The sequence below is a fragment of the Stylophora pistillata genome, chromosome 12 (assembly GCF_964205215.1).
Source record: "Stylophora pistillata chromosome 12, jaStyPist1.2, whole genome shotgun sequence".
NCBI lineage: Eukaryota > Metazoa > Cnidaria > Anthozoa > Scleractinia > Pocilloporidae > Stylophora > Stylophora pistillata.
Genome location: NC_142530.1, coordinates 23,805,602 through 23,830,038, shown reverse-complemented (window position 1 = coordinate 23,830,038; position 24,437 = coordinate 23,805,602). Strand labels below are relative to the sequence as shown.

At 40.4% G+C, this 24,437-nt stretch overlaps 1 protein-coding gene across 3 annotated transcripts; it reads right to left on the bottom strand.

Moving 5' to 3' along the window:
• Window positions 1-70: 70 nt before the first annotated feature.
• Window positions 71-24,364, bottom strand: LOC111326332 (sacsin-like). 3 transcript variants are annotated; one of them, XM_088740411.1, is made up of 12 exons: window positions 24,233-24,364; window positions 19,712-19,782; window positions 19,072-19,138; window positions 18,117-18,159; window positions 17,868-17,962; window positions 17,023-17,133; window positions 16,407-16,554; window positions 14,627-15,638; window positions 13,693-14,264; window positions 2,419-13,481; window positions 1,783-2,062; window positions 71-666 (listed from the first exon to the last, which is right to left on the bottom strand). In XM_088740411.1, the coding sequence occupies exons 4-11, from the start codon at window positions 18,118-18,120 to the stop codon at window positions 1,784-1,786; spliced, it is 13,284 nt and encodes a 4,427-aa protein (XP_088596537.1). In that variant the 5' UTR covers window positions 18,121-18,159; window positions 19,072-19,138; window positions 19,712-19,782; window positions 24,233-24,364; the 3' UTR covers window positions 71-666; window position 1,783. The 3 variants fall into 3 exon arrangements, with proteins under 3 accessions (XP_088596537.1, XP_088596539.1, XP_088596538.1); XM_088740413.1 differs by lacking the exon at window positions 24,233-24,364 and adding an exon at window positions 21,688-21,789; XM_088740412.1 differs by lacking the exon at window positions 19,072-19,138.
• Between the last annotated feature and the right edge of the window lie 73 nt (window positions 24,365-24,437).

The window sequence follows — 24,437 nt, the reverse complement described above, 5'->3', positions numbered from 1 at the left end:
TTTTTAAAGGCCGCAGAGGTGCCAAGGTCATGTACGTCACAAAATGATCACATCATGCTGAGAGATCATCGAGCAATTGAAATGAGTTTATTTTCAAGGGAATGGTATAACCTGTGGTAGTGTCCATCCATCGAGGAACTAGTCTTCAAATTAATTTTACGCCACCTTAACGGTAGATCCCTCTATTACTTTGAAGTTTCCTTAACAAACTTTGCGTCATACTAGCTACATTTTAGTCTACGTACTTTTTTAAAGATGCACATTAAATGTTTCGAGGCTAGACAATTTCGAAAAGAAATATCTTAAATTTAAAACTCATAATGAAAGATATCTATCTTGAAAAGGGCTTTCCACCCAGCTCTGAACACACCTACCACCAGTTCAGTACTCTAGAGTTACATAAAAAAAATCGATTTTGATCCAACCTGATCTCAAATGAAGCAGATAAGGATCTATTTTAAAACTTACTTTTAAAAATTCTGCCTTAAAAAAAGGGACGTTTTAAATCGAGGGCGTTACCAATAGAGACAAGTTGTACGGTCGGGATCAAAATAACGCTAGTTTTAGAAGATGCACGAAATGGTTGTCACATTGCAGGCAGAAGCTAAAATCATTAAACAACCATGCTAAAAGCTGTCCTTGCATTGAATCCTAACCAGATTGATCCTGTAAAATAAAATTCATTACACATCATTAAATTTGAGCATAATCTACGAGTGGAGAGTTGCCAACACAGGGAAAATTGTATATTTGGTATTATTAAAAGCTGAATCATTCGATAACGCAATTCAAGACTTTTTATTGGCTTAGCCATTATAGCAAATGAGCCAATATACCATAATCTAATATCTGTACATTGTAACATCTGGTTTCTTTTTATAAAATAAAGTCGAGAAGATTTTTCTAATATCTTAAGGGCGTATTTTTTAATAAAACAATTATTCCACTCGCTATGCGCCTCGTTGGCTATCTATCATCTCATATCCAATGCGCGCTCAAGAGATAATTGTTAACTTTAGGATTTTAGCAATTTCAAATGTAAATCTATGTTAACTTTCCAATTTTCATAAAGACTTTTTTTAATATAGTGTGAAAATTTTCATTCCATTATTACCACTCGCTATCGTTGAGGAGAGTGACTAAAGAAATTTCTCGAATACTTAGTTGTGCTGACTTGCATGTATGAACTTCCTATGAGACTTTGGTGAACAGTAATGAACTGAGATATAGATTGTAGAGAGTTATTGAAGATAATTACTGTATTTTCTCTTGGAGTCACTCCTAAGTAAGAATATTACACGTCATTTAATAAAGTAGTTGAGCTTATGGGATAATGGTGTTTTTCTGTCGTTTGAACTAAACCGTAACACATCAAAAACAAATTTACACATCCAGCTCCTCATCACTAAAGCACATTTGTTTTAGAAATAGCATACACAAATAATTATTGCACCCAAAAGAAATCTCTGACATTTTTCGCAACTGCTTCTGATGGTGACTAGTCAGACATTCCCAATCAACGAAACGCGAAAAAGCTAAAAACAACAGTTGGACATTTTTTAGACTTCAATTCTCAAGAGCTACATGGACCAGTTAAACCTGGATATCTCATGCAGATCATACACACAAACACAGACGGCCTACTTTCCTTACCACTTTCGTTATAAATACCTGTGGCGCCCCATTCTTCAGCCGTTACGGAATGGGGCAGCAATGACATAAGTTTGAACTGCATGTTTTCTTGAATTAGATGCATTCAGTTAGGTCCTTTTCAGCACTCACCTTAGGTTATCCTGCTCTGTACGCGTGCAACAATTTTCTTAGCAAGCTGCAAGGCCTCCTGGGCCATCTGAATAGAGTACACCTCATTCGGAATCTGGGGAAAACACATTCTGTCTGGATAACGCATGCGTGTAGAATCGCCAACTAGACACTCTAATCGTCTTGCTAGATTTGATAGCTCAGGGTCATTTAGATAGCAGCAATTCTCGACAAGGTTGTGGACCCTTGTCCTGTCAGTATCTATTGTATACTGTGCCGCCTTCAAAGCCTTCTCTGCTGCCTGTGGGGAAAATAAAATAGAAAACTTCGGTACTGTCGATTTGTGAGTCCTGTTCACGTTAATCCCGTTAAATGTTTCTTCCAGAGGCAACCTAATTAAAGATTCATGTGTCTGTCATATAACTGTCACCACTTAACAGAAAAAAGAAAACAAAACTTTGGAAGCGAAAGTAATCCGCTCACAATTTGCAAGCACATATGGTTATACAGGCAAGTCAAAGAGATACGATTAGTTATGAAAATAAAAATGGCTGAACTTAACCAAAGAAGTTCAGTTTTTATATCACGCGCTATACCGCAACATTGAAATAACGATTGCAGCATATGAGAACTATTATAACTGATGTCAACTTTTACCTGGTGACATTTAAAGCATGCCCACTCATACGAGGGTCTCTCGCAAAGGATATCATTGTTTGCTGCCTCGATATCTGCAACCGCTTGTTTGAACCAACGCCTAGCCTCCCCTGGTTGAGGATTATTTCTATGGTGTCGTGGTCTTCCTCTGTATCCCTGGCGCTGCGTGTTATGTTCCCTTGCACGCCCTGCCCATGAAGTAAAGAAGCTGCTGTAAGACCCTTCTCGAATTCCAGCTTCAAAGCTTGAGGCTTGGCTACCCCGCGGCTCCTCTCTTTCCAACCGTGAGACCTCGCTCTGTATGTGCTGACATACCTTTGTGCAGAATTCCTCATCGCCTAAGTTTTTATCGGGGTGCCACCGCAAATACAGCCGCTTGATTATTTTTCGTCTTTTGTCCTCTGGCAGTATCCACGCCTCCTCCAGAAGGTCTGAGATCTCTTCGAAAATTCCTTGTCTGCTTCTTGAGTTAGGGAGCTGCCTAGGCTTATCACAGAGGACTATGGCAGATGAAGATGTCTCGGTTAAACGGTGGAATTTGTACAAATCCGTAGCATCTACAATAGTTTCTTGGCCATTTCCGATGTTGATTTTGTAACGTCTTGCCAGGCGGCTGTTGAATTCACTCGTTACTTCTTCAATAATTATAGCGTATATATAGGTGGCATCTCCTCCTTCTCTATCCAGACTTGGGTCATGCAGCTCAAAGCCCACATAATCGCCTGGTTCGAATTCTTCAAAGTCGTCATTCAAAAGGTGGTGGTCTTCTTGAGGAATAAAGCTACCAGGCTCAGGCAGAATTTCTTCTTCTTCTACAAGGAGAGAGTCATCTGGTCGTACACCCATAGTATCAAGCAGGGACATTATGTCGTTCAGGGAACAGCTCAACATATGGGAAATCAATAACGCACTTTCTCCAAGAAGTCCAAAACATATTTCCCTGACCACGCCAGACACCAACAATATTGTCTTGGTGTGCGTGATCGTTCCTGTCGCGACATTGATGTATACCTTGGAAATTTCTTCATCTGAGGCTAGAACCTTGTTCACGAAGTATGGAACTTCTGCTTCACTCTCTGAGATAGGATTTCCGTCACAAAAGAGTGAGGTCTTGAGGCTGTTTACGGCATAAAGCCCGATGGCGCAGAGCCTTTTCTTAATACTTTCAATCACGGTGTCATCAACATTTCTTTTCAGGAGACAGCTCTCGTGTCGGATTAACCTCACAATGCCATGAAAGAACTGTGGGGACGAAAGCTGCTGCTTAAGTTTGGTTATTGCAGTACTCGCCATAGTTTCAAAACTTGGCGAGCTGATATCTTCTTTGACAACAGAGGATAGCATTTTTGGCCTCAGCGATTCTGGCAACTTCATCATGAGCTCTTTGTAGTTGGTACTGGCATTGATGCTAGATACATTCATCCGGCGTGGGTCGAGCAAGAGATTCTGTCTAAAATTATACAATCGATCACGGATAGCGGGCGACACATCATTGAAAATCAGCTCTGAAGATGTGTGCAAATTGAGAGGTATCACATTAGTACTGCCATCCGTCTCTATGCGTGCGGGAGAAACGCCCGGTAAGTAAAGCTGGGATATGGCACTCACTTCCTTATCATCTTGCTGAAGCTTATCAAAAACTCCTTTGACTGCCTTAATGCACACGTTTACTTCATTCGGGTCCAGCTTCGAACTTTGGCACTTATTATGCAGCAGGTCCAACACCATGGCATAGTGAACTATGGTGACAGATTTTGAGCAGCCAAGATTCTGGAACAAACTACGGAACTTACCGAATTCCATAGGAATTCTATAGAGAAATGGCCTAATCTGCAAGTGCTCGTAGAGCTCAAGGACTGCTTGGCGTGGCAGAATGAATTTCTTTCCACTTTCCACCAAAATACAAGGTGTATCCTCTAAGACTTTCTTTGCATCACTCCTCTCGATGTTGTTGGTTTGCAGGAATGAGTAGATACGTTCCATTACTTCAGTTAAAGTTAAACATCGTTCTCTCGACGCACTTGTTCTTTCGCTGTTGTTTCCAACCTGTGAACATATCTTCTGGCAGTGGCCGACCACAAGGTCCACTGTAGGCGTGTCCTGAATCTGGAGCTGTGAGATAAAAGCATTACAGTATCTGTTTACATCAAGGTTTGGAGGACAGGCCTTGCGAAGATCTGAAAAACGATTCTTTGGATTAGCCCACCGTGGAAGTAAATGAGCTTTAGTCCAGACTATTTCAGAATGATCGGCGGGAACTGCACCATGGAAGGAAAAATAAGGTGTCTGATGACCTGTGTAGCCTCCAAATGACAGGCAAATTTCTTGCAAACTTTCTTTGACTGGGTCCCCGGCTACAAACGGGATGTCGGAGATACCGTCCAGCAATCCTTCAGCAATTACGTTTTTTCGGTTGATGAGATGATCGACCAACACTCTAGATTTCTCGCACGTACTATCATTGGGAGCTGTTGCAGCCTCGCGCGCAACTTCTGTAGCAAATTTCCTAAAATGGTCTTTAGAGACGACACAAACGAGGCCTATGTTTTTCAAAAATTTCAGCCATTCAGATGAGTCGAAAGGCTGCGTTGGAAACAAGTTGACCTGAAGCATGATTCTAAAAACGCTGTTCCTGGGGTCATAAAAACAAGATGCAGTCTTCAGACTTCCATTTGCACAGGGAACAAAAGGAGTATCTCTCAGACAATTCAGCAATTTTTCCTTTTCATCATCCTCTGCATTTTCCAAAATCGTTTTACGGATGTAGGTCAGGTGAGACTCTCTTCCCTCTTTGCTGAAGACTGAGATATTGGGTAGAATAAAAGTACAATAGAAATCAACAGCCGAGAAGCATTTCAGTGCAAGGAATTTAAATAGCTCAGAAATACTTGATAGGAATTCCAGAAACACTATGTTTAGCTCACTCTCAAGAAGGTTCATTTCGTTTCGTGGTATTTTATCTGGTAGGACGTACACCTCACGATCATCGAGTCCTATAAAACCACCGTGGGTTGCCAGATAAAAAGGAAGTCTTCTCAACGTCACTCTGTCTTCATCTCTTAAGCATCCTACACTTCTGCTGAAGTATTCTAGGACTGAAAGACATTCCTGTAGTTCCAATCTTCCTTCCAGTGACTGCCGGTCTAATGCCATCTTATGGTTAAGTGAGATAAGAATTGACGAGGGAGACTTCAAAGATGATACAAGCATGCGGGCTAAGCTAACTGAGTTTGAAGACAGAGAGCTATGTGCGCCGTTAGCTTGGATAACACTTAGGTTCAGTTCAGGCAAGCCGACCTTTCGCAAGACATCAACAAGTTTCAGGCTTGAGGAATCCGCAGACCTGAAATCGATAGCGAATGCTGCTTTTCCTAAAGGCAGCAGATAATGTTTAGTAGGTGGAGGTGTGCGTATAGAAAATACAGCCCATAGTGACTTTCGTCTTGCTTCCTTTGTCTCGGTAACTGGAAGAATGCTCCAATCAAGTAAGGGCTTAAGTGTTGTTTGTACCTGATGAAGCTTGCCTTCTTCGTCACTTTTAGCATCATTCAGTACACCTTTTACGAGCTCGAAAAGGAAAACCCACGCCTTAAACATCCATCCCTGGTTGGGTATTTCTCTCTGACTAGGGAACCACTCAATAAAGCCTCCGCTTCCATAGATTTCCAATGATAACGTCCTTGGAAGGTGGGTAGCTAATGAGATGGCATCCAGAGGCTTTAAACAAGGCAAACGGATGTTATTAGAGCCACGAAAAACATTTACGTCAACTTGATCATGCAGGAATATGTGTGGAGATCCTGATAGAAGATCTTTGTATCGTGAGAGAAACTTGGGATCTTCATTTGAAAACAACTGAAGACGTTGGTCTTGTGTAAGTAGGAGAGGGAGACCAGGTAACGCGTCCAGAAAGTTCTCATCATTTCTGCAATACAGCAACATAATGGTTACCCCAAGAACACTTTTTAATGATGTTTCCTGAACGTCACAAGGAATTGGTCCAATCGTGCATAAACGATCACAAGAACAAAACGTTGAGTAGAAATCAATGACCTTCCGAGGCGAAACGCAGCACGTCGTAACTCCAGCTCGCTGAAACGAATTATGTACTGCCAACGAAAAGACTACCAGGTTAAAACCACTTGCAAGTAAGATATCCCTCAACATCTTTCGGAATTTTGCTATATTCTCTTCTTTATCCTTTTCATCTGATACTGCAAACGGCCCGTTTACTTCAAGATCGTCAAAAAATGCCTGACGCTTCCCAATACCAGTCGGTGGAAGCCAAGTTATCTCAGCAGATGCACTTTCTTCGGTAATTTTCGATGCAACATCAAGGGATCTCTTTCTAACCACTGGTAGAATCTTTGCTTTCATCTTATTCATTTCTTGATAGACAGAATCAACCAGAGTTTTCCAGTATTTGTCATAGGGTATTTTACTGGGAAAATATGATTCGTAAACCTTTATCTTGTTCATGACCTCGCATTCAGTTTGAGGGCTTGCGTCTTGGGTTGTGGGCAGTTTAAGGAACTTCCGCACTTCAAACAACATAGAGATGTAACATGACGCAACGACATCTCTCAAAAGCGAATTGTTCCAGTCACTTCGATATCCTCCATGATCCCCTTCATCCCTCCACAAGCTTCTTCTTGCCTCGTGGTCCAACGCAAAGTGACCATTTACGTGAGCTGGAAGGTTTGTCTCAAGAGGAAGAGGTAGAAAACAGTAGGCTTTCTTTTGTCTTGGGAGAGAATACTTGGAATGTCTCTCTAAAAGACAAGCAACACCACCGCGCGGAAGCATTCCAAGCTCTTGCTTCCTAAAAGCGTTCACGATACTTTCTTCTACATGTTTTTCAAAACCAACTTTTTGCACAATTAGCCACTTTTCTTCGTTTCCATTGGTGTCTGTTATGTCCAAGACGTAAGAAACCTTTTTTACCGGTATCTCTCTTGGATCAATCCCTCCCCTCTCCTTTTGAAGCTTTCCAATCTGTTTGATGTGATCAGCAAATGCTTTTCTCTCCCCTTCATCTTCTTTTGACAAAGATGCTTCAACTGTATAGGAATTCATTAATTTGCCTTTTGCTTTATCAACTTCACAAAGGGTTATCTTCCTGACATTGTTCACAAAGAGTAGAACCTCAAACAATTCTTTTTTAAGCCCCTTTATCATAACATCCAGTTCTTCAAAGGACACAGAGTTTGAGGTAATTTTCGATTCGCGAGCCATCTCTTCGGTCCTCAGCGGGAATCTGAACATGGTTGCGTTGTCAATCTTAAAGTGATCTAACAAGTAGCAAGGAAATACATCAGGGAATTGCTTCCTGAGGGTGGCTGTATCGTTGAACCTACCTCCTGGTTCTAAAGGCGTGGCACCTGGAAGATACTTACAATGTGGGTCGAATACACACAAAACACCCCCAATCTCTTCTCCCTGAGATACGAAGGAAGGAACGTCAGTCAAGTGATAAACAGCATTAAAGCCTACCCCATACTGGCCAGTTTTGTTCGGATCTTCACCCTTACTTCCCTCGCCGAGATTCTGAATACCTTCAAGATCGTCATTGGTGAAAGGCCTGTTGTTGTACACACACAAAGCAGGGCCTTGTAGAGGTTTCCAACAATCTTCGAACACTTTTTCATTTGGATGGTGTCTCGGGTCTTTTATGAAACAAATCTCGGTTGCCTGTGCGTCGTCAGCATTTTGAAGAAGCTCTTTCAAAATTTCCTTTTCGCAGGGGTAGCACTGCAGAATGCGTTTCAGGCGATTTGTAAGTTTCTCTTTCTGTCCAAAGGAGATTCTGGTCATATGATTCCGCAATGCCTCTTCTCGTCGAGTTTTAACACCAAGTACCTGACAGCTTGACAAAGGAATTCTGGAATGAACAAAACGCACTACTTCTTCGTCAGGCATCCAGAGGCAGTCCCTGAAACAAAGCTCGGATACTGCCGTCATCACTCCCCTTGTGTCAGGAAGGTAAATGGCTCCCCAACTATCTTCTAACAGAGCAGGATTACTCCCATTTGCTCCTAATGTTTCGCCCAGTTGATTCGCTAGACGCACTGCTATTCTAAGGTTTTCTTCGTCTAACTCGTTCTCAGAAAATTGCCCTCTCATCTGCTGTAGACCTGAAATAAAATCTTCCTCTTCAAAGCATTCCCTGACACCAGCAAGTCTCATTAGCTTTGGAAAGTCCACTGCTAATCGTTTTGGAAGCTGATAAAGATAAGGTGAACAGTCATCACTCAAATGAAAAGCCACCTGGCCAGCGTGGAGGAACTTTCTTTCGCAAAGGATAAACCTCTTGTCTTTTAAAAATTTCTTTACAGCTGCATCGTTACTTGAAATTGCGTTCTGTAGGTATGAGTACACTGCTTTGCATACTGTGTTTATCTCCTCCATGGCACTGACCTCTAAAGATTCAACACTACAACACAACGCGTGTTTCAGTTGCCATAATACATGGTTTAACGTCGCGTGCTTCTTGTTAAGCTTCAGTAACACTTTGACATTTCGAGAGACAAACACCCCGATCAGTGGTTCTGTGCAGCACAAAAGATATTTTTCGTCTTCCGTGTAGACATCTTTTGGGGCGAGTAATGCATGATTTTCGTACTCCTCGCTTTTCCATTTAAGAGGAAAGTTCCCTGGTTTCCTGAGAACGGGAATAAATCGAGCCTCCAGTATTCGTTTTCTTATGGCGTCTGGTGGTGGTTCATCCAGGTACCTTATCTTCCTCTCTAGAAATCCTAAAAATTCCTTCACTCTTGTTAAAGCTGCTACACTGTTTTCTGCATTTAGTCTATGGATACTTTCCGCTCTTTCTGCCACTTCCATCCAAGGAAGATGATCCGATGCCATTCCCAAAAGCTCAAGCTTTGCAAGTCGTCTAGGATTCAGAAAGGTCTCTGCATTTCCATATGGAAATCTTCCATCTTCTGGCAGAAAGAGACGAGCTGCATCTTTGCCTGGGTGAATAAGATCAGAAGGACGTCTTAGAGCTTCTCCAAGTGGGGATACCGGAACACAAGAATGGACTTGGACTAAGTCATCCCAATTGTTATCCATTGCATGCAATACGAGCAAATCTCTCATCTCTGAGGGTACTGCAGATATGTTTGGGAAGAAGAGTTGACGAAAAAATCTATTTTTGTCGTAGATTCGGGAGTTAATCACTTCCCCACATCCACAGATTTGGAAAGAGTTAAGGACGGAAATAGGCATATCATCAACCACAGCACGTTCTCTCATCAAAAGCTGGAAAACTTTCAATGAAGTATCGCCAATGGAAGGATCGTTTCGAACAAGGGGATGAAGAAATACCACCTCATTGATAGAAAACCAGTTCTGTCCATCAGAAAACAAAGCGTGACTTCCAGAGGATATCTTTGTGTAAAATGACTTCGTGAGATGCCCGAGGTTTGAGAATACCTCATCAGCTTTTGGCCACAACGAATGGAACCTATAAGATCCGTCAGTTGGAGCAATTGACTTCAGGTCTTCAAGGAGGCACAAATAAGCTGAGCAGATGGAATCTAACATCAGCACTTTATTCCAGTCAACCCCATAACATTCTTTGTCGCCTTCGAGTTTTCTTTTTAAATGGCGTCTGTTTGCAGTTAATGCAAAGGCACCATTAATATGTACTGGAAGGCCACTATGGATTGGGAGTGGAAGGTAGCAGAAAAGAGTACCATTGACATCGATTCCATCATCCTTCTTAAAAACAGGCACAGGCACAAAGTTTTCGGCACCGCTTGCAATTAGCTGAACAGCTACCCCTCCTGATGGAAGAAGGCTAAAATCATTCTTGGCAAAGTTCAGTGCAAGTCCATCTCCCATGGAGGAGACTACAAGCCAGGTTGTACATTGGGAATGAACGGTTTCCACATCAGGTTTAAAGAAACGTAGACCACATTCCGTGAAAACACAGTGGACGTTGATCTTCATAGAGGACTTTATCAATTGCATTCTTTTTCCCGTCCTAAATGTTCGAACAACTTGCGAGGACGCGTGGAGGAAACTGCATTGCTTCAATAAATTCTGGTCATCAGAGTTCAAAATGTTCGCGGTGGGAGGAAGGGAAACAGGGACGGACAAGGATCTTACTATTCCTTCCTGAGACAATGATTTGGTGATCTTAAACGTCAATTTGACTGTTTCGTCTTGAGCTTCAGGTGTGGTCAAAGAAAAAATGCTCACACGGAGAACGTTCTGTGTGAAGAGAAGTAAGGTTTCGGCTCCTTTAATCAGCATAAGCAGTAACTCTCTCATTTGTTTGTCGTCATACGCCAGCTTCTTTATCTCACTTTTCAAAGCCTGCTCAACTGTTCTCAACGGAAATCGAAACAGAGTTCCGTTGAACGAGTTGTCCTTTTTTTCTAGATTTAAATCACAGCCAAATATGCCATTGAACGGTTTGAACTGATTTCTAAATTTACGAAGCTTCTTCACATCTTTGTTGACATCAATCTTCATTCCAGGCTTTGTTTTGTTCTTTAGAGCCTTCCCGAGATACGACGTATGAGGATCAAAAATCACAAAGTTGTTTCTGCTTATGAACATGGGAACATCTGTTAAATTGTATACTGCATTAAAGCCCAGTCCAAATCTGCCAATCTTTTCGGTGTCGTGCTGTTTCGTTGCTTCGTTCAATTTTGTAATGTTCTCAAAGTCTTCATCCTTAAATGTTGCATCATTGTAAACCCACAACGCGGGGCCTTGGCAACCCTTCATTCCATCGTCAATCAGGCAAGTCATTGCTTCCTCATTCTTTCTCTCATCATACAGAAATTTCACTTCTGTGGCGCCAGCATCGTCGGCGTTTTGAATTAGTTCCTTCAGAACGGAAAGGCCGTCGGTGTACTCTTCCAAAAGGCGATTAAGTCTAGTGGTAAGTTTTTCTCCTTGTCCAAACTCTTCTCCAATAGCCAGCTCATCAGCATCAAGAAGCCGGTTTGTTATACTTGGCACACCAAGACGCTCAGCAGTTACATTTGGGACATTCGGGTGTACGTAAAAGTAGTCGATCTCTTCGTCGTCATTTTGTTCTCCATACATGCAGCTGTCTATGGGCTTAAGCCTAACACAGGAGTTGTCTTCTTGATAAGTTGGGATCAGGATGTCTCCTAGAAGCTCCTCGGATAACTCCTCCTCACTCGCCAACTCGTTCAAGATATTGACAGATAACTGAAGATCCTGTTTCACTTCTGAAAGGCTCAGGACACTTCCACTGTCATGCTTCGCCTTTATCATTCTAAGAACCTGTACCATAACAGGTGCATCGCATTCCTCCTGCATGCCAAAGTACATAAATAGACGATTATGTGGCCTCATTTCTAAAGGAAGACACTGTATGTAAGGTGTGAGATCAATGGATGGTCTTTCAGCGAGTAAGTGGCTTGGTAAAGAAAATCCATCTCCATTCCATACCCAAGGAAAGACGTTGGTGGCGTCAAATGCCTCACCCACTTCATAGTAGTGCTCACGAAGAAACCTGTATATTTCGGTCAGCATCGCAATGTAATACGGTTTATGTTCTTGTGAATAGCACTTCACGGCAATTTCCAAATGCCGGACAACCTGGAGGACATGGGGTTCATTATCCCAGCCGAGAATTTGACTGATCGCTTCGGTTTTATCCACGTCAACAACAGGCATTACAGTTCCAATAAGGTTTACAAACTGGTGACTCTTTAATTCAACGGGCTTGTAAAATCGTTCGTTTTCTTTTTCTGGTTTCCAATATGGAAGGCTGGGAGGGTAATCAGAGGGCCGCTTTTCTTTCCTTGAAACCCAAGGAATAGTCCTCAACAAATTGTACAATGGTTGTCCGTTAATTAGGTCCAGCATCTTTTGTGGATCCTCGTTGAGAAAGTTCAAAATTCTTTTCGATTTCTGCTTTGATGATGGATGCTTGGGAAACTTACTTGCCACCATCGCACTTTGATAGAGGTCAGTCGCGGTGACGTCATCCTCGCCTTTCATTCCCATCTCTTTAAGTACCACAAGTACCGAAGGGCTAGCGTATTTGGAGGAAGGGAACACATCCTCAAGGACGAATAGGGTTTTAATAATGGTGTTTCTGGGGTCAAAGAGTTCACAAGGCCTCACTCGCCCTTTCTTCCTGGAAACAAATGCCAAGTTCTGTAAAACCCTCTTGAAAGAGGTATTCTTGCGAATAGCACTCGCATGACGATCCAACACATGCTCCATCAGTTTGTCAATTTCTTCTTCGGAGTAGCATCCTCGCTCGATATCTGGAAATACAACCTGACAAAGCAGCTCGATGGGCGTTAGAATGTTAACTCCAAGGAGACGTGCAAACACCATTGAATCGTTTTGAGAAACATCGATGAGGTCTCTTCTCAGTGTAATTGGGAGTGGCTCAGGGGGTGCTGCACACAGAAGTTCCTTTGCTGACACGAACTTCCTCGAAAAAGTCTCAAAAACCGGTAGAGAGCGCAGAACATCATACTCCACGTGACCCAAGTGTGGATCTTTAACGTTAGCCAAAAACATTCTTAGGAGACGTTTTTCCTTGGTCGAAAGTGCAACGCGTACAATCTCGGGAAGTTTTCCGCCAGTCATCATACTTGAGGAAACCACCATTGCTTTCAAAACCCCTTGAACGGATGGTGGATATACGAATCTTCCTAAAACGGCTGGATGGTGGCTAATGAATAAGGGATAATCGGTCATGATCAGCACACCAAGCTTGATGAGAATATCTGATAAACTTTCGTCTAAGCAATTACCATGAAGGTGTTTGACAACTATGCTGGAAGGTTCACTAAGTCGCGCCAATGTGATTGGTGTCTTTGACATGCTTAGTGGAAGCAGAGGTAGTTTACCGAGGCTAAGAACATCACCTGCATTGGCAAAATAATTCTGCAAATATCTCCACACGACCCTGATCCACCCTTTGGGTGGATGGTTATAACTTGGATCGTCAGGGTACCACGAGACGGTGTTTCCCTTGCTCCACTCCATCGGCAGTGCTTGAGGAAGAAGAGCTCTTACATCATCTGTACGGAGTATTCGTAACTGTGTGGATCCTGAAAGAAAGTTAGAAGTATAAAGCTGACTACTTCCTTTGTGAAAAACCAGCCAAAAAAGAATTATATTGGGCATCCAATGTTAAAAAAACTTTAGTATGATTCAAGAAAAGAAATTAAACCAAGCTAAACATCAGACGAACAACATTCGCATGTTTAATCGCCGACCAGGTTTAAAATCAAGAACTATCAAATGAGAAAGTCATTTTACCTTGCTTTCCTGCGGATACAAGCCTCTGAGTAATTGTCTCATCAATCGTTTCATCCAAGAAACGATGTTCTAGTCCAGGAAAAAGTTCTTGAGGATGTTCCGCTGAGCAGATGTACACAGCTTTCGATTGACTAGTGAATTTGATGAAGTTCCCGTTGGAAAGAGGCAAAAGCTCCAAATCACAAAGCGAATCAAATTTGCCATCTTTCAGGCAATAATTAAGGAGCAAAAGTTTTTCATGCCTATCAAGGTTCTTGTAACATGACGGACATTTCTTCATGGTCGATCTCACCAGGCTGGGTTTGACTTCCTTGACAGTGGTAAAGTGAGTAATGGCCGTGATGACGTGTTTTGGTACAGAAACAACAGGCACAGCAGCTGCCAGCAATACTCGAAGAAGCACTTCTTTGGTTTCACTTTTATCGAGTTGGTCGAAAATACCTTCTTCCACTGTAATCCAGCGTCGGGAACCTGCATCGGTGTAAACAATATTCTGCTGTAAAAGTGTGCTAAAAAAAGGCTTGATGAGCTTCGTCCACTTCTGGTCAATGCAGGCAATGTCTGGCCATGCTCTACAAGACAACAACCGAGGTATCTTGATTATGTTGGATTTAAAACAATACGGTTATCGCTAGAAAACATATAAAACTTAAATTTCTTCCTAATAAACTTCAACGACACATGTTCATCTTATAGTGAAGGTCACCTGTTGTTTTTGCTTTATAGTCTGAGATCAGAAGAAAACTATTTAAATTACTTTCAGTTTGAAAAAAAAATCAAAAAAGTACGAGGCTCTGAGAATCCTTCATAGACAAGAATTCCTTACGCACACAGGTTTGTCTGAGGCTAGCACCTTGTTATTAACCATGACTTTCTGGCTTCATTTAGCTCAAGAACATTCCTTGTCATTGATTTGATAGAAGTTACCCCTTACTTGTAAATTGATGATCTTGGTAGAAAACATGACTCCCATTGTATAGCTTGCAAGATCAGGGTGGCATATGCCTTGGGTGTGGCCTCCTCTAGAAGACACTTATTCCACAACAGTGACTTATCTGTCAGTTGCCGCCGACTCATCCGTTCTCGCTCTTCTTGATCTGCATTTGGAGACTTAATATAACGTCTGTTTTGACTCAAAGCGAAGAAACCATTAATGTGTACTGGCAGACCTGTCAGGCTCCTCGTTGGAACTGGTAATGGCAAAAAACAAAACACGTGGCCTTTGATATCTGGTGTCTGCATTTTAGGATCATTAGGCAATGGCATGGCAACACCGACTATGGGTAGGTAGTTTAGCTCTTTATCTGTCATCAACCGTTTGAAGTTCAAAGAAACTTGTCCTCCACAAAAGTAGTTGGTGACGAGAAAGGAGTACTGCTGCAGAGGGTCCGTTTCATGAGATGCACCGAATTTTATTGTCTCTATGGTGATTGGATAAGTCACTGCAACAGACTGGGACATCAGTTCCCCGGGCCTGATCTTTCCGAGGAACTCCTTCCTCTTAGAGCGAACTAATTCCAGGTATTTGTCCGCAACTCTAACCTGAAAGGTTCTTCTAGGGCTAGTCTGTGACTCTTCTCGGACATAGAGTTCAATCGATTCCAAGTGTTGAAGAAATAGAAGAACCAAGTGAGCATCAGCTTCAAAACTGTCAAACAAAGTCTCCACTTTATCCTCGGTGTAAAGTGTATTCGATAGATCAGAGGGTGTGGTCCTCAGCGGGAAACGGAACAGGGTGCCATCGTAGTAACCGTTGGAAAATACTTGTTCGGTACAGTCGAAGATTCCTTTGAAAGGGAGAAACTGATCCGGTATTTTGTCCATCTCCGCAGAATCGTCATCAAGTCTCCAGCATCTGCCGGTTCTTCTGTTCCGTTTGTCAGAGAAGTAAATTCCATGAGGGTCAATGAATCCAATTTTCTCAGCGCTGAGCACACTTGGTAAATCTTTACGAAAAGAAAACTTCATGTCAGCTGTAATACTTTACTACCGAGTATATTGCTATACATTTGATTTCCGTATATCAGCAATGTCAAATAAGTACAAAGTGGCTCTAGAATAAAATGAAGTCATAATTTTAATGTAAAAATAGTATAAACTATACAAGGCGTATTAATGAGCAATTTTATCGATAACATTGTAGTCGAAATCCACAAAATCCGAGAAATTCGCACCTTTACTGGCGATTCGCTAAAAGCCAATGTATATAAAGAAGTTAAATATACAGAACGGGAAAGCAAAACGAAATACAAATAAAACAGGCGAAATGACGGACAAAAAAACGAAACTTACAAGATTATGTGGCGACTACGGCGGCTAAAACATAATGACAACGGCGACAAGAAAACTACGGTAGAAGAAGCTATACCAAACAATAGGAACAATGCATAAAAAATGAACACGAAAATATGAAATGTGACGTAACCTAAATAACTGGCAAACCTAATGAAATAACAAATATACACGGAACAACTGAAAACGGAAAACAATGTACAAAGGACGTGAATGCAAAACAAAGGTGAGACGCCATGACTACAAACATGGTTACAACTGTTTATTTTGTGTTGGAGTGGTCACAGTAGTGTGGAAAGATGCCATTACAGGATATATATGAAAGCTACCAGCAAACCGCATCAATTGAAGTACCGTGGCAGAGATGTCCTGCTCATTTCTTCATTTATGATACATCCACATTAGTACCCATTATGAATTACCTGTCATATGCAGTACAGACTTAAAGCCCAAGCCGAACCGACCAACTTTCATGGGGTCTTCCACTTTGATACTATTGCTAACGAGACGTATTCCTTTCCAGTCTTCTTTCCTAAACTTCGCGTCGTTGTGTGAAAAAAGTGCTGGACCCTTTGAAGAAAATCGTGGAGAGGGATAAGGACTTAATCATAGCAACAATGTAAATTCAAAGACTATGGCCCATCAGCTAGTGCATTGGTTTCATGGTCGAAAGGTCTGGGTTTCTAGACCTGGACGAATATTTATATTGATTTCTCTGAGAAAACGCTTCATTTTTACAGTAACTCTCTCCATCTTATAAACGGGGACAGGTAATATTCCTAGTTGCTTACCGCCACGGAAACCAGAACAAATTTTAATTCAAATTTTCTTCTTCGCCAGACAGATGCTTAACATCTGTCCACTGTGGTTTTACCGGTTACTCCCCTTGACATTAATAATAACTACTAGAATGCTTTTAGACCTCTAAACCAAGTTTTTTTGTCGTAAAACATGAAATTTGCTTCATATAGTTTTTTAGTTCATTGAGATGAGATAGTTTCTTTCCTAAAGTCATATTAACAGATAACCAGTAATCACCTGAAATTGTGAGAGCTCCTCATCATATAGATGTTCAGTTCCAAAACTGTTTTTGTCATGCAAAAACTTAACGTGACTGGCATTCGCATCCTCTGCATTTTGAATGAGTTCCTGATGGAGAAAAGCATGTTAAAATTGTGCCATGTGAGACCAACGTCAAAGGCAAAATTGAGTTTAAACTTAACATGGAAAACTTACGTGGAACAAAAAATAACAGAATGAAAGGGGAAATGGCGGTAACTATTCACCACTTTCACCGACACCGAGGTGAACAATTATATAGGTATACACCAATAATAAACAGAAACCAAGAATTAAGTTTATTTCATACCGAAAAAAGAGTCCGAAATCAATTGTTTTCACCAAAATCCGTTTCTTTCCCATGTATTTAAACGGAGTGCTTTGAACAAAGCTTTTTCCAGAGTACTTAATTCACCGCCGCAACTCTTGTGTAAATTTGTAAAGTATATAAACGATGGCAACGAATATTCTTGTCAATAAAATTCCCTGATGAGTGACTCAATCCCGAAACAGGCTTGTAGAGATAAAAACGTAGTCGTCGTATATTTTATACTCAACACACACACACACACACACACACACACACACACACACACACACACACACACACACACATATTTATATATACATATTTTGAGTTAGGAAAATACAAAGACTACACTTTTATCCCCACCAGCCTATTTCCTCTCTTTGAAGCAAGCTTGTGGGGTTGAAATTGTATTCCTTATATTTTCCTGACTCAACATATATCTTGTCTACTCTCCTGTATCGAACATTGTAATACGGAAAAATCATGTGTCTATGTATATGTGTGCTTTCCTCACCTTCAATATCTGTCCATCATCTGGGTACTGATCAAGGATGGTCCTCAGCTGATGGATCAGCGATGGCTGAATCAAGCTGAAGTCCCCATCATCAGCTTCCAAGCAACAAACAACGAGAACACATGAATTAACACCAACAGCCTGGCAGACAAACCTTTCTTTGAATTTAGGGAGTTTTTTGTTTAATTCAGATGGTTTATCTCAGCCAAGGGCTTCTTTTGGTTAATACGTTATGAAACATATACCTACCCATCTTTGTGACCTCAGGCTTTTACACTTTTAGCCCACGTATCTAAGGAAAAAGTAGAGGCAATAACTAAATATCTAACCTTTTAAAAGGGATAACCATATGGCTGCAAATGCGAAAAGGTCATTGTGTTTCGCAAACAAGCTTTATCTGAAACAGGAGCTTGTCACTGTTAGTTGTGATGTTCCAAGCTCGTCAGACAACAAGAATTTCAGTCAGAACAGCAAAAAGGTAATTGAACGTTTACTGGAGGATGATGTATCGACAAAAACGAAATCTATCCGCCATTTGCAACAGTGCTGTAAACGTACAGGGACTTTAATGAGCTCAAACGAGGGGAGTTAATAAAAATCTTAAAACTAAGCAAGACCCAATCGTTTGGAGAAATGAACTCACACAAATAACTAACTATAGCTTGGTATGAAAATAATGCTCCTCTCATCTGAGTCCGATCTTATGGTTGTACAAATTTTTTAAACCGATGCCATAAACGCCGATTTATTTCATTTCCAGTTTTTATCAAGAACCTTTTAAACAAATAAGACCGAAACATTTTGAAGAAATTAATATCAACGGATTGCCACCCCCATGAAAGACATCATTCCTGACCAAAAGACTTATGTACACAATCTTAGGAAAAAAAAGGCTGCGCACGCCCGAAAATTGATACACAGCGCTTTATGAACACCTTTGTAAATAGGTAGGTTGATATTTGAGCTCCATTTATTGTAATGACATACCTTTTAACTCATATTATGTATATAGATTTCTATTGTAGTTTTTTCCGAATTCATTGTATAAGATATATAGTTTTATCTTAAGATGAAATAAAGACTTTACATTTTATTGATTTCTTATTTATGTTATCACGCTGCTCAATATGAAAACACCTAAAATTAAAATCACAAGTAGATTTCTGATAACTTAAGAATGAGATTGCAAAATGTTCGCATGTACCGTGATATTTTCTCACCAAAGAATGTTAAAAAAACTGATCGTGTGCAGGTACTTTCCTTTCAATTGCCTAAAAAACCATTTTGATCGTTTGTTATGGCAGAAACCGAAAAACAACATAAACTTAAAATGCCCCGCTACCATCTTTAATACAGCCACAGGAGCTTCAACTGAAACAGTACAAGGTATTCATGGTAATTAACGGCGATCCCAAGGTTAAACTATGCAAGAACTTTCGTTTTGATGTCCTACAATAAGTTCTTGATCGTTTGCTTTGTTAGGAACCGAAGAACAACACAAACTTTAAATGCACTGTTACGAACTTTATCTAGCTAGTTGAGCTTGAGCTGTAACAGTACAGGGTGTCCACGGTCATGCACGGCGATCCCAAGGTTAAACTATGCTGCACGAAGGTTGAACAAGTTTTTCTAGCGAAAACGCCATTAACAAGATGAATCTGTGCATTGCAGAATTGCGCACAGCGTTAAATTGTAATAGATTTAATCAACAAGGCTTGACTGGCTTAATTTATTATATATTCTACAAATTAGTAGAACATTGTTCAAGCCTGCACATATTACAACTAAAGGAGACTACTACTGGAACTGACGAATGGGAAAGATGATAGGCCAAGATTACTTACCTTGATCGTTCTGAAGTAACCGCAGAATATCGATATCAACTTGCCGTAGCTTCATCCAGCCATTGAAAGATCTGAAAAAAAAACAATAGACAAACAAACCAGCTCAGTTCAGAAATTAGGAATTCAAATTGAAATACCTCGAGCAACGCTCGAAAACTCAGCAGAAAACAACTGAGAATTTTCCAAGCTGAAGATGAAAGCGTAGTATACACAATACTTTGACGACAGTCATTTAAAAAACTTCTTCTCAGATGCAAACCAGAATACGTTGAGAAATTTCAGCAGGCGGTAAATACTTCCAAAAAACTTGACACCAGTTAATAGAAATTTCTGAGGGAGGCTACTTAAGGTTCAGAACTTCGCAAATTGTCACGCTAGTATTCTAGCTTCCTTTACGAAAATGTTTGAGAAGCAATAAGAAACTGGCTAAAAAGATACTGAAGGAGACTAAGAAATCTGCTGCTTCTGTTGGAAAGAAAACTCTGGAATACTGCACTGCAGGATTCTTACAGATCACTCAGTCGATATTGTGATAAATTCTGCACTAATCTTAAGTGCCTTCCGGTTTTGAAGTATTTCATGTCTGGCCAACAAGAAAATAGAAATCAGCAACAACTTGAAGCATTCAGGGATTGGGCACAACCTCAACAGAAAACCTTTAAAAATGTTTCCCTGCAAAATTTAAACTGAATTAAAACCTTATCAGGCTTAATCACTGCAATACATGCAAAGTGCAATCTTTTGAATGCCTGAGCTGCAATTCTCAACTGGTGAAATAATGAAAGAGAAGATGATAATTCTATCAAAAAAGTTAGATCTTTGATCATAAAGCAAACACCAGGCAATGATAAAAGCAAGACTGTTTATTTAATCTAAACACACCGAGTAAATTTTAGCGGTTTTACCTTGCATAGAATTAATAATATTTGTAAATTAACTGAGTGACCAATTCAGTTAGATCATACCATGCCGCCACATCATGCCACAACAAGCGGGAAAACTGTAGAACAGTTTTCCCGCTTGTTGCCTGCACCAAGCAAAAGTTATGTTAAGATCATTTCGCTAGTAAATATGCGACATTAATTTTGGACTCGTTTAAATTTGTTCGAATGAAATGAAAACTCCTTTAACCCAGCTAATCAACGACTGAAATAAATACATCCGGCTTTCCAGGAATTGTTAAAAATTCTTGCCTTTCTTTCTGAAGCAATTTTCCGGTCGGTTAGATCTTTCCGAGAAAACTAAATATATCTGCAAACTAAAATTTGATACAATAACACAATGACACGAAAGAGGAAAAAAGCAATTTTTTTAAACAACAACTGAGGCAAAATCAGCAAATAGTCCAAAATGTTTTGATATATCACCCGAGGTAATACTTAAAGATATAGTGATTTTTACTTTGATATACCGTTAGGTAAGGCATTTTCCCTTCCTCTCTTTCATTATATGGACGTTAAGCACGTTATCTAAAGAGACTTTCATATTTGTGATGAGCATTTATTCGAAATCATTCCATTCTTAAACAAGGTGATCACACACTGCAAATGCAAAGCACTGCATCATTGCGTTATCGCGGTACATTTACTCTTTGAAACGTTGCCGTTTCAGCTTTAGAACTGTTCAATACCAGCTGTAACATATATTCTTAGAACGTTGCCCAACTTCCGAGAAACCGTCGTATGGCATTTAGGTTCGTCATGCATAGCACCTCGATGTCGAAATTCAAGCACAAAAATTCGATATCAGTACCTTAACGTGGTTATTCTCTGATCGCTAGGAAATGTTTTCGAGATGTTCGCAGTCCGCAACCCGCCTAAGGAGGTTCTTGTCTATCTTAACGATTGGCCGGTCGATTCTCGGCGACAAATTTGCAATATTTTAAGTGGCACACAGGCGGCTTTTCGTGGCTTCAGGGATCGCAATGGTGGTACCCGATTTTATCTTAGGTAAAACATTTTTGAAATCTTACTTACTTTGCTCCTCTTTCAAACGCTTCGAAGCCGTTTTTATCCGTTAGATAGCAACCAATTCATCTCCAATTACATCCCACGAGGGGGAATTTAAATAAACACAACCTTTTCTGAGAAAACGGGGATTAGATAAAAAAGCAAACAAACAAAGCTTGAGATTCTAGGAAAAATCAGCTGCAACTTCCGGTACTGTCGTTCGCCTAAGGGAGGAAAGAAGGGGTACATCTTGGAAAATCTTGGTAGGAATTTATCTTTAGGTTCTTCATTTTAGACCAAACAACTGTTCCTGTTCTTGGACCTGCCCTTTGAATCCATACTCGTCTTCAAACCTAACGTTTGAACGTTCCACTTGGTCTATGACGTGATTATGATTTGATCGAGTGAAGCGTTCATAAGCTTTGCCGAAGCCAAGAATAAAACTCACACAACAATAATATTCGTCCGCTTGCGAATGACATACTTTTTTCATTTTTTACACTATTATTCATCGGGCGTAGGCGAGACAGACTCGCTAATGGGTTCCCGTGGTTTCCTGGAGGATCATTTTTCTTTAACGACCTTAATGATCAAACTGTATACCCGTTTTATGAATAACTCTTTGGAGGTATGCTCATATGTATAGACAGATAAAACTTGTGCAAGGAAGTGCTCCTCCTTTTCCCTCCACCGGGCATCGTAATATTATATAATTTATACATATACGGTATTTCGATGACAGCCGACTGACAGAGGAAACTAAAATGATAGGCAAATTTCGTTTAACGTTCGATTAAAGAGAAATGAACGGCAGCAGTGTAAAAGCTCCAACAAACCATCGCTAAAGAATATGACCTTTGCTGTACTAAGATCATACGATTATCTATCAAGTTCTGCATGTATAATTGATTCTGATATCTGAAAACACTAAAAACTTTCATTTAAGCATGTCATCTATCCGACAATGGTCATCAAAAGCGCAGAATAATCTCTAACAGTACGGAATCAAGCTTAACACAAATAAATGAAGCAAATCATTTTCTATTTGCGAGCCGATTCCTCAGCAAGAGCAAAGATCTTTCTTAAAAATTTTCTCGAACCGATTTCAACATGCGACCTCGTAGCTTATTTGCTGTTAGAGCCGAACTTTTAAGTGTTAGGAACGAGTCGTAACCGATCGAAGTTCGAGTATTTAGGTTCCTTTCTGAACAGTTTCTTCAACTGCATTTCACACGTGGGGAACAGTCCGGTATTCTTTTGAATCAAGCCCAACTTACAATGTTCTTATATCTGACTAAGCCTCCCTGACAAAATATTAGAAGTCGTTATCTCGAAATTCTGTTGTTAACATGACAGAAAGGTCTAACAAGAACTTGTAGAACTCTTGAGAGTGGCCATATAACCAGAATGTTTTGAGAACAGTCCAGTGAAAGCTTTCAAACAGCTTTGCTTCGCACAAAGGACTATCAGCTTGATTAGCCGTTGGCATTTTTGGGAACTAGTTATCATATATAGATTGTCCTCTAGACCTAACGTATGGTAAAGTTATTAATGTTGTTCGTAAAGGGTAACCTACTGGTAAAGGGTATACAATACCACTCATACTGCGAAGACTAAATTCTTCCGTCAAAAATTTGAATCCCTTGAGTTTGCAGAGGGACCCGGTATAAGGAAAACTGCTCAAAAATCTAATGGCCACACTGAAATTTCGATGAACGTTTACTTAACCACTTTCCTGCCGGAAATCGCTTTGGTATTAGAGGTAGCTGTTGTGAAATCTTAGTCTTAAGGTGAATTTTTTCCGCTTAGTTGCACGTTGATTTCCTTAAATCAAGATGCTTCTAGTCGCTTACTTATGTTTCTTGTTGAATGAATTATTGCAGTGAAAATGCATGCATACTTCGTTATACCTGCTTATTAATCAATCTTCTTTTGTGAATCTAGTTAGTCATCGTGCGCATTCTTATTTCATAACAAGACTAGACATACAACAAGGTGAAAAAACACTGCAAAACGTAGTAAATAGTTAAAAGAACATGGCCGATAATAGAACAATGCCGTTTGCATCTAATGGATCGAAAGCATTCATCTGGACTGCGTTCAAATATCATAAAACAATGTTAGTGGTAGTTCGTAACCTTCGCACCGCTGTAGTCGTCCCCTTCAGCGCACAGACTGGTCAGGAAAATCTAGTCGTACTTTTCTTTGTGATTTATTTTGCTACAAACAAGTGTTTCAGCTATCTAAGAACTCCTTTCTGACCAAACAATAATCAAAACAGATTAATTTTGCAACGATTCGTCTTCATCATGTTCCATTTTAGCTTCAAAACATGCTGGTGTTCTGAAGTGATTTGCAATAGAAGCAACACATTTGGTTAATTGTTGGCATTTTCAAATCACTTTCATTCTTCTAGCTCAAATCTAGGTGCATGTGTAATACTGATCTAATTTGACATGGCGTCACTTAGCTTAAATACCTTAGCTTAAAGTTATGTCGGCAAACAACCTGATTTCGCAGCATAGAAAATTCTCCATACCACAATTCGTAGCCATGTCCTCATTTTACTCACCTTTGTATTAAAACGGACGGTCCCAGCTGACGTTTCAACGATTTAGGAAAATGTTTCGTTTGGATAAAGAACAAAGACCTCCTTCGAGAGTAGTGTATAGTTCTCAGAAATTCTTGGGTGGTTTCCGACAGTAGCTTTCTGGGAAAACACGTTCATTTGCATTTCACGTGATCATCACCAATTCAAGATGGCGGATATCGGGAAG

Coding starts and splice junctions, on each gene's coding strand:
- LOC111326332 (XM_088740411.1), bottom strand. Junction 17,134..17,867: donor ATGATGGACAGATATTGAAG/GTGAGGAAAGCA, acceptor TTTCTCCATCAG/GAACTCATTCAAAATGCAGA. Junction 16,555..17,022: donor AGGAGCTCTCACAATTTCAG/GTGATTACTGGT, acceptor TTTTCTTCAAAG/GGTCCAGCACTTTTTTCACA.